This window comes from Condylura cristata, unplaced genomic scaffold, assembly GCF_000260355.1.
Source record: "Condylura cristata isolate star-nosed mole 26May11 unplaced genomic scaffold, ConCri1.0 scaffold00020, whole genome shotgun sequence".
In the NCBI taxonomy this organism is placed as follows: Eukaryota; Metazoa; Chordata; class Mammalia; order Eulipotyphla; family Talpidae; genus Condylura; species Condylura cristata.
This window is the reverse complement of record NW_004567121.1, coordinates 16,307,857-16,318,620: the sequence shown is the minus strand read 5'-3', so window position 1 is coordinate 16,318,620 and position 10,764 is coordinate 16,307,857. Positions and strand designations below refer to the sequence as shown.

Genomic DNA, 10,764 nt, shown 5'->3' with positions numbered 1-10,764 from the left:
AATATTCCATTGTATATATGTACCACATCTTTCTAATCCAGTCATCTACTTTTGGGCATTTGGGCTGCTTCCATGTTTTTCCAAAAAAGTGATTTTATATTTAAGTAAATACTCAGAAGTGGAATGATTGAATTGTACAGGTTTGGGGGGGAATCTCCATCTCTTTTCTATAGTAATTGCACCAATTTCATTCCCACCAACAGTGTACAATGGTTTTCTTCTCTCCTCTCTTCTCACTGTCTCTTTTTGTTTCTTGTCTTTTTGATTGTGGCTTTTCTCAGAGGTGTGAGGTGATATTTCACTGGGGTGTGGACTTGCATTTCCCTAATGATACATGATGTCAAGCATATCTGCATGGACCTGTTGGCCATCTGTTCATCTTGTTTGGAGAAGTCAGACTGTGTGCCTTGTGCTATACCTGTGGACAAGACAACCCATATCCCTGGCAATTTCCAGGCAATGGGAATTCTAGAGGTGCACTCTGCAATGCAGTAGTCACTGGCCATGAGTAGCTATTGAGCACTTCAAGTGGGATGAGTTCAAATTTAGGTATGTCACAAATGTAAAATACACCCTGGATATAAAAGATTTAGTATGAGAAGAGAATGCAGAATATCCCAGCAATATTTTTGTATTATTAGTTGATTACATGGTTAAATGATAATATACTGGACAGTAGGTTAAATAGAAAATAATCTTCTTACTTTTAAAAACATGTATCACAGAAAATTTTTAATTACATGTATGACTCACCTATAATTCATGTTATGTTTCTGTTGAACAGTGCTGTTTAGGTGGATGGATAACTGAAATTAATGATCCATTCAAAACCCATCACAAGAATTTACAAGTGGTTTCTTAAATTCTGTATAATCCTTTTGAGATGGAGACTGGTACACACAGCACATCTCTCCAAGAAAAGACCTTCAATCTACCTTCCATTGCTAGCCAAGAATATCTTGGCACAGAAAGCATCTAATGAAATCCAATAAAGTGTTTCATTTAAACTTTCATATACATCATTTAAAATTTTTGTTCTTTTAACATCTTTCAGGTAGAAAGAAGAAAGTTATCCTTTTACTTGGATCAGAAAGAGTGACTCAGGAATAGGTTTTGTGGAATAAATTACCAAATTAATCTTGTAGAAGATTATTCAAAGTTAGTGACTCACATTTATCTTTTGCTCTTCTCTCTGTAATAGTTTCCCAGATTATGCTGTTATCTAGCTTGTATTTTCTATACATCTAACCTCCATAAAATGGTTTTGGCCTGGTTATCAGTTTTATCCTTGTGCCTCAGCCTCATGGACACATCCCAGCTGTTGCCTCAGCCACACAGAGGGAGGTGCCCTGCACCCACACAGCCTCCTGACATTGTCTCTGTTCCCTTGAAGTTCTAAACTCTCCTGTTTTCCTTCTGACCTCACTGGAGGATCAATCGACCTTTAAATTCTAGATTTTATGATAACATTTGTTTTGTACTTTAGAAGGCATGTTGCAATAAATTCCTTCATGAATGTCCATTTAAAGGTCACTTTTTTCAGTAAGATTCTAGATTACTAATTTGTGTCATTAGATTTTCTACGTTAGTGAATGAATAGTGAGAAGGATATTATTTCAAAGTTGCCATGTTAGTTGTGGCTTCTTCTTTTATCCCGCTTGGTTTTCTATATTTTGTATTTGTGACTAAAGTCCTTTGACAGAGCTACAAGATGAAATTATTCAGATGTGTTTTGTCCAGTGGAAAGTGGATAAATATGCCAAGTTACTCATGGTTTCCCAGTAGAGAAACTCAGCACCAAAATGAAAAAAAAATTTTTTTACAATATTTTTGGTATATTCAAAAAATATTTGATATATTTTTCTCTGCATTAAAAATCATTTTTGGTACCCACCCATATTTTAATAAAAATACCTAATATAAAGTGCTAAACACTTTATAGATAAAATTTATTTAACTTTTATAACCTGTATGATGATGAATTTTATTGTCTCCATTTCACAGATTAGGAAACTGATGTTTTTGATCAGTCTTCTAAATGACATATATATATATATATATATCCTTAAAACAACCTTATGAAGTTTATACTAGCCTTATCCATATTAACACAGGAGGAAACTTTGGCACATGAAACTTACTTGCTTTAGTTTATGCCAAAAGTAAATGATGAAGATGCAAGCAGGCAATCTGCTTTAGGAGTCTGAATGCCTAGCAACACCCTATGGTTTCTCTAATCTAGTTTTATTACCACATTCCTTGCTTTCTCTGATGTACTCACCCACTCACCTATTCTGTCTTCTCTTATTCAGCATTGAAACATAAATCCATCTCTGGTTAGGCATCTGTGTGTGTATGTATGTAGTAATAATAATTTATATAACATTACATGTTTTTCAAAGCAAATCCATTGCATTGCTTCTACATGCCAGCTTGACTCAAATAGTGCATTCCAGAGGCCAGTCTGATCCCATCCATAACCTTTGGTTTTGTGTTTGGACCAGTCTGCCCCGAGGCTTCTCCCTAATAATTCTCCATACCTTTCCCCAAATGGATGCAGACCCAATGCTGAGGATTCTTGAGAGAATACTAATTCATTCTTCAGCTCTTTGCCAGGAATTCTGGCCAACTTTTCTTTCCTACAACAGTTCTGGTTCTTAGTTCTGTTTTATTGGCTCTGGCTATAGGTAGGTAGCACTAGGTGCCAGCTGTGGTTTCTATGCCTGTATTACAGCCATTAGCCAGTTTGAACCCCACAGAAGCCCAATGATGTCACTGTTATTATCCCCATTCTCAAGATGTTGACATTAAGATTAAGAGTCTTTAAATAGTGTCCCTAGTACCATACAACTAACAAATAGCAGAGCTGGCCTCAGATCTTACTTACGTCTTTCACACTTTTGTGATGCAGCTAATAGAGTCTGGCACATAAAAATAACTCCTTATTTTCCCTGTACCTTTCTAAATGGGCCACTGGGTACATATAGCAAGAAAGGACTAAAACAAAGATACAATATTATAGATACAGACTGTTTACAGAAGTCTTTGTGGGTTCCGGTTCCTTTTTAAGGAAAAATGTGTGAGATGATCTCAGAATGTTTTTTGTAATAAAGGTGGGTTTCAATGATAGGTGCCTTTTTTTTTTTTTTTTGAGGTACATTAAGGGAATACACATAAGATTTCTTAAAACTATTTTTTTCCGTCACAATTTCCAAGTAACTTAGAATATTAAAGCTTGTGAAGAAAAAGACCTTATTGAAGACTTGGGCAAGTGCTGCTGTAAGTGGGAGAGGTCTTTAGAGGAATTTAAGGAATGGTGTTGGAAATATCTCTAGTATGTGAAATATAAACTCTTCAGGGAAGCTGAGATTTAAGTAGTTTTCCTACATTACAGAATTACTTGTTAGTTATCCGCATTAGGGAGCGGAGAGGGAAAACTTCTTTGTAAACTTGGACTGAATGTTATTTCCTATAGATTAGTGAAAAGGGTGAAAGATCTGAAGGCTTTTTTCTTTTGGTGTAAGCATCGCCCCCTTAACCTATTGTTGCCTTTACCTAGCACAGCTTTGCGATGTGGGGGTCTCCTGTCTTTTGGCCTTTTATGATATGAGTCCCTGAAGGGTCTGAGATTCTCTAGGAATGAGGAGTCCCTGAAGAGTCTCGCGTCCGCTTTCATACAACCATGCAGTAAGATCATGCTTGCTTTATTTACATTGTGCATCATTTTGGCCACTCTGTTGCTCACCTAATATGTCACAGGGTCCTCCAGAATCACACAGATAATAACATCAGGAAGAGAGATACTTTGGGGAAATCTCTGTCCACATTAGGAAGTGGAAGACCCTAAAATATTCTGCCTAAAGTAACCAATCCATTAAAAAAGTTGATATATGAGACACTTATATAATGTTTGGGAAAATACGGGATTCATTGAGTATTATGTGTGATTATCTTACGATCCAAGATCAGCACATTTCTCTCTGCCATAGGCTATCGAGGGCAGGTCTAAAATAGAGAATCAGAGAACTAGGTTCAGAATTTGCACTTTATTATGTGTAAGTGGTCTTTTCACAAGATCCTTTGTCCAAGGCCTGGAATGTAGAAGTAGATCATTTCAATTTTTTTTTAGTGATTTAGTATAGGTTGAATGTGGAATTGACTCAAACTTTATGTTATAGCCTACATTGAGAAAGTAAAAACTTACATGAATATTGCATTGCTTTTTTCAGTATTTGACAAGTTGTTCTCCAATTTAAAAAATTATAATCAAAGTATGCCTTTAATACTATCTTTACATTTAAACTGATTGTAATTGTCCCAAACTTTATGGTATACACTTACTGTATATTTACATTTATGCGATGTGACTATTTAGTAGTTGTAATTTGTAATATAAATTGTGAAAATGCAGTTTTCTTTTAACCAGGTTTATTTTTGTTTTTAAATGTTTGGGAAAGAGTTGATTCCTTCTCCCATTCATTCATCTGTCCTTTTTTTTTTTTTTTTTTGCTTAACAAACATTTAAGGAGTTTCTGTTGTGTGGTGTTCACTACCCATGCCTCAACAATTGTCATGTAGTAAATAATAAGCCACAAATCTGGGAGAGAGATCACTTAGCTTACTTAGAGGTAAAAATCTGTTAAAATCTAGAGATCCAAATTTAACTTCTCTTAGTTATACTTCTATCCCGGTTTCTTTCTTGCTAGGTTTCTTGAGAACATATAGCTTAAAATTGTTCACATTATGAATGTTAATATGTGAAAAAGCATTAATATGTGAAATTGTTAAATATTACTAATAAACAATTTCTAGGCTGAAAGAATAACATACAGGAGACACAAATAAAGGCAAATGCTTTCCAGCTAAGAATGCTGTTGTTTCACACATTTGGGATTGATTGTGTGACACTTATAAATACCAACTAAGAGAACAAAAAGGACTAGGAACATGAAGACTCAAATCTCAGCCATGTCACTGGCTGTATAGGGCGCACTTATTCTGAACATCAATTGCCTACGCTTTCTTTTAAAGCTTTTAAAAATTTATTTATTTAAAATTTATTTTAGCCTGGGGTACAGGCTAAAAGTGTTGGGGCGGTGCGAGGATTTACCAGAAACAGAGTGGGGAACGGAACAGACAGATTGATGAGGTACACTGCTGAGGGGAGCAGCAGGCGAGACAGGAGAGGTCTGCTGCGCCATGTGGGTCACCTCCCAGGAGGGGATCAAGCTCGCACCAAAGCTGCCGCTAGCTACCAGGAAGGGTCCCAATTACCTAATCTTTTTAACAGAAATAACAGTTTTGTTATGTTGTGGCTGTGAAAACATAATTAGAATTTTTTAAAAAATTGATTTTTTAAAAAACTAAAATGGTTCTGTTTTCTGAATTATCTTTTCCTCTGAGATTTACTTTTTTTTTTTTTGAGGTTGCAAGCTTTTCATCAATGCCTGATGATCTTTGATAGTGCATTTTTTTATTTAAGATTGGGACATTCTGAAAATTTGACCGGCAGTTGTGTTTAAATAGTCTCTGCTGGTTAACTGTCAATCTTTGTTTAGGGTGAGTGGGTAGGCGACTGCTTATTACCTTATACCACAAACCCATAAATACCACAGTTGTAATGCCCTCCAAGCAAGTTATTCAATTTTGTAAGAGAAGAACATTTCATTATTTAAACAGGAAGTAAATTCTTCACTCCGAACACTTGGCACATGGAGATAAATGAGAAGGTTTCAGAGAATTGGTTTATTGTAAGGGCCACATTTTCCACTAATACTATTTTCAGCCCCACAAGTCACTCTTCAGAGGCTTCTGCAGGGCATTTAGCTCCCAGAACACTCCAGTCTTTATTTAAGGCTGTGACTTCCATCTTTCTGCTTTTCTAATACAAGGAAGCTGAGTACATATGTTATTATTATAATGGTGAACTTGTCCCCCTTTCCCAACTTTCTCCCAAACTTTTACCCATAGGAGGAGTTTGAAAGCACTTGGAGAATCTTGTTAACCCAGAAAGAAAAAGGTAATAATGCTGATGCCAGCACTTTGCTAATAGAAAGCCTAGCCAGGCTACCATGGGTCAACAACTCAATCACTGAACTGAAGTTCCAAATCAGCTTTTTAGTCCTTTAACTTCTACATGGAAGGTAGAGAATGATCAGGAAAAAACCAATGTTTATACAGGAAAAAGGAAACAAAATAAAACAAGCAAAAAGCTAGGATTTCATATTCTCCAAGAGAAAAGATACTGCTTCTATGAAAAAGGAATGTGAAACACAAATATGCACTGTTAAAAAGTCATGGTAATAAACACAACAAATATAAGGAAAAGTTAGAATATAAACTTAAGCTAGGTTCCTGGGAAGTAGAGAAAAAAGGTAAAAGAGATGGGAAACAAAAAAAAAAGGGTCAGAAATGTAGAAGACCAGTCCATTCTGGCCAAGACTCAACTACTCAGAGGTCTGAGTGGAGAAAATCAATGAAACAATGCCTAGGCATTTCCCAGAATTGGACTCAAGACTCCATATAAAAAAGGTCTATCTTAACAACTGATAGGCACATCTTTATGAAAATTCTGAATATACACCTCTACAAGAATCTGCAGACTTTCAGAGAGAACAAGCAGAACATGTATCTGTTTTTATCATTTAAATTATAACACTTCAACCACCGCAACATAGCTTTAATTAATGAAATAACAGCAACTTTTCTCAAATAACATTTAAATGTTTTCTTATTTTTATCTAACTTCCTGGAAGGTAAGTAGAGTGGGTTATAGTATCCCAAAGTACACAAACACAATGAAATGCTACTCAGCTGGAGATGTGAACAAAGGTGAAATCCTGCTGTTTGAGGGGACTGTGCGATAATGTGAAAAAAGAAGGGAAAACACAGATATAAAGAAACAAAGCAGAGGAACAGAATATACAAACAAAACAAACGCATGAAATCTGAGATAGAACAGAGGCTTCCAGAATAGTGGGGATGAGGATGTTGAGAGGGGAGGAGGAAGGGGCCCAGAGGATTGTGGTGGAGGGTTATGGGGGCTTTGGTGGTGGCAATGGAGTGGTAACATCTTTGCAGAGGTATGAACCTGTACCCCTAAAACATATACAGTGTTGTAAACCAGTGCTATCTTAATAAAAATTTTTAAATGCTGCCAGTTGGACAGACAGTTAAATTGCCATATATGATGACAATGGAATGTTTTACACTTTTGTTATCCAATAGAAATAGGAAACATGTAAATTAAACATTTTAATAAACATTAAAATGAAAAAACAGTGGAAATTGATTTTAACAGCATGTTATTTAATGCAACACAGCCAACAATATTAACATCTCAATGTGTCCATATAAAAAATTACTGAGATTTTTTTCATTTTTTTGTACTAATTTTCAAATAATATATATGTGACTGAATGAAGTATGCATTTTACACTACGTTGCAGTTTGTACTAGCCCCCTTTCAGATCCTCTCAGAGTGTACACTTCTATTACTCCCTCGCACTCAGTCATTTCCTCCATCATTTGGAGGGGAGAAAACCAGTGTGTGGCTGAAATTACATCCAAATACTCAGAGCTGGTACACACCGTTCTTCATTACTATCATCATTTTGGGAATCATTCCACTAAAAGTAATAGCCAGACCTGAGCAGCAGCCTTCTACTACTCGCTGAGGGTTGTTAACTTTGTCCTTTGAGTACAGTGTGCAGTGGTTTTGTATAAAATAGATGTCTCTCTTTGGAATCCTCTGCATTTTCCGCAAAAACTGGCAGGCACTTCGGCAGCTTTCCAGAATCGGTTCACTTATCTTCAGTTAACGTCCAAGCCAAACTGATTTGTACACTTTTCAGACTCATGGAGAAAGCTGTGAAGTCTTTTCAGAGACCCTTTCCTCCTTCCTACTCATTATTCCAGGTCTTCAGAAGTTAGAGGATGACACAGCTAGAAAGGTGGTGTTGGGGCCCTCCTTGGTAGCTCAACTGATTAGGACACAGCACAGCAAGCCTGCGGCTTCAGTGTGAGTTCAGCTTCAGTGTGAATTCTATCCCTGCCCCAGGAGGTGACCTCTCTTGAGGTCCCCTCAACAGTGTGCGGAGTCAGTCTGCCCGTTCTGCTCCCCACTCTGTCTCTGGTGAAGCCTCTCACCGCCCCTCTACCTCTGGCTTGTACCCCAGTTCTGTATGCATAAATAAATCTTATTTTCCATGGCAGCAGTGGAGCGGGTGATGCAAGAATGAACCAGACCTTGTCATTCTTGTCGGGTGCCATAGTCCCCCCGCCTTACCCTCCATGTCATTTCCAAAACTCTATTTTAGTGCTGTTGAGGTGGGCCTAGTCTCAGTGTGGACCAAGATTCTTTATGCACAGCCCTGTGGTGGATATATTTGAATTGCATAAAGATGACAAAGGAAGCACGATACTGTTGCTAAGCTTGGTGTGTTACGGTTATAAAATGTTTAGGAATTCTTGCTAGTGGTGGGATATGGTGATGATGAAAGTGCTGCCTCTGTCAAATGCTAATTTGAGTAAAGGTAACTAGCAAAACACAGGGAATGCCCCCAAAGCAGCCTATGTTTGACAAATAATATAATCAGGAGAAATCATTTTTCAGACATGGAAAACACAGGGTCAAATGCAGCTTCAGGGTGGCATCCCTTGGCTGTCTCACCCTCAAGCTGGGGGTCACCTTCCTCTCCCGGTCTCTCTCGTAGCCCAGTGCATCTTCTCAGTGGTTCAGGGGCAGGTGGGGCTTCATTGGGTTGGTGGCCAGGTTGGAACAAGGTGCTCTAGCAGTTCTGAACTTATGGACAACAAATTGGAAAATGAAGACCATCGAACTCCAGTGTTAATCAGACTTCTGCCCTCAGTAAAAACCAATTTTAAATAGACTCATAGATCATGGCTGTGCATTCACTACTTGGTAGTCATCTCAGGTTCATTTACATTGGGTCCTTTTTAATATTTTTGTTTATTTTACTTGTGATACTCATTTTAATATTTTACTTTAAATATTTGAAATATTTGAAACAAATATTTTTGTTCTCTACAAAACTTAAAAAAAAATACCCAACTATTTTAGATTTTTTGTGCTCAGTGTTTTGTTTGTTGACAAGTGTGGGTGTGTAGATGTATGTTTAATCAGAGGCCACTCTTTCTGTCAAAATCTTTAAGAATTAAAACTACCCAGAGTTCTCACTTAAACATAGCATCTACAGAAGTTATGAAAATACACCACTTCCTTGACATCATAATGACTTTGTGATCAACAAATCAAATGTGACATTTAAGATCTTACGATTTTCTTAGATTTAATTTATTATTAGTTAATTTATTGTTAACCAGTAATTTCTAATTTGTGGTTCAGTGAAGAAAATTCCTTCTCATGTAGTATATGTCACATTGTATTAAAAAAAAAATTAAACCAAGAAAGGTGGAGATGGATTATTGTGGTATGTGGTGGGAAAACTGTGAGGACTACAATTGGGAGAAGAAATCAAATACTGTCCATAATTAACAATGATGTAAGAAATAAATTTAATTAAAAAAATCAAACCTGTGGCATTTTATTTGCTTAATGTTTTAATATGCTCTGAAGGGGCATTTATGTGCTAATTGTAATTAGTGAACAACTTTAATATACTTAAAGAATTAGATGATAAAACAGGAAAGATTAATTTTAAATTTTTCCTGTTTTTTTTTCTCATTTTACAGATGCAGCAGCTTGAGCGGCAAGTTATTGATGCTGAACGTCAAGCAGAAAAAGCTTTTCAACAGGTCGGGTAGCTAATTTTTTTTTTTTAACTGTCATTTTTTCAGTGTAAATATTTTTTGTCCAAAGTCTTCAAAATAGTGTGAACTGGGCCGCCTGTGGTGGGGCCTCACCCACATGCTTAAAATTCAGTTATACTGCAGGCGCACACAAAAGGGGCAAAAAGGGTTTATTACAAAAGGGGGAAAGAAAAGGAAACAACTGTAATATCTTACCCGCTAGGCTGACTTGGAACTCTGGTAACAAACTAACTGAAAGCCCCGAGTCCTGAGGTCCGGAGAGCTGTTTCCCTAGCGAAAGTGTGAGACGAAATGGCGCCTTATTTATCCCCCAAAGTCCCAGAATTCCGAGGTCCGGAGAGCCGTTTCCCTAGCGAAAGTGTGAGACGAAATGGCGCCTTATTTATCCCCCAAAGTCCCAGAATTCCGAGGTCCGGAGAGCCGTTTCCCTAGCGAAAGTGTGAGACGAAATGGCGCCTTATTTATCCCCCAAAGTCCCAGAATTCCGAGGTCCGGAGAGCCGTTTCCGAGTGAGAGAGCTAGAGCCGCAATGGTGCCCTTATTTATCCCCCAAAGTCCCAGAATTCCTGCTTAGCTCCGCCTTTGGGTCCTTGCAGTTCTCTCCCTGGTACTGCTGGGAGTTGTAGTTTCCAATTACTGGAGGGGGGGGTAGAGTCTAGAAAGCCAGAGTAGGGGGTGAGGTCCGCAAGACTCTGCAGAGTTCCTTTAGGACATCCTTCCCCTTAACAGTTAGTCCTCTCCTATGTCTTACCATTTTGACTTTTTCAGGAGCCCTTTCTATAGAGAAAAATGAAGAATCTAACTATATTTTGCTTCCTGACATTTTCAAAAGGATAAAAATGCTTACATTAGCAAATTTTACCTTCTGAGAAAATCAAATATGACTTTTATGGTAATCCTAACCATAATGAAGTTTTATATAGAAATATTTTTATAGCATCTTCATTTATGATAATAAAGAGTTGGAAATAA

The 10,764-nt window shown here is 37.2% G+C and overlaps 1 protein-coding gene across 1 annotated transcript in view; it reads left to right on the top strand.

Annotated features, from left to right (window-relative positions):
- Nucleotides 1-10,764, top strand: part of PLEKHH2 (pleckstrin homology domain containing, family H (with MyTH4 domain) member 2) — a 72,427-nt gene that overhangs the window by 8,639 nt on the left and 53,024 nt on the right. The window contains exon 3 of the mRNA XM_004686247.2: nt 9,715-9,777. Within this exon, the coding sequence (XP_004686304.1) occupies nt 9,715-9,777 (63 nt within the window). The remainder of the gene's footprint in view (nt 1-9,714; nt 9,778-10,764) is intronic.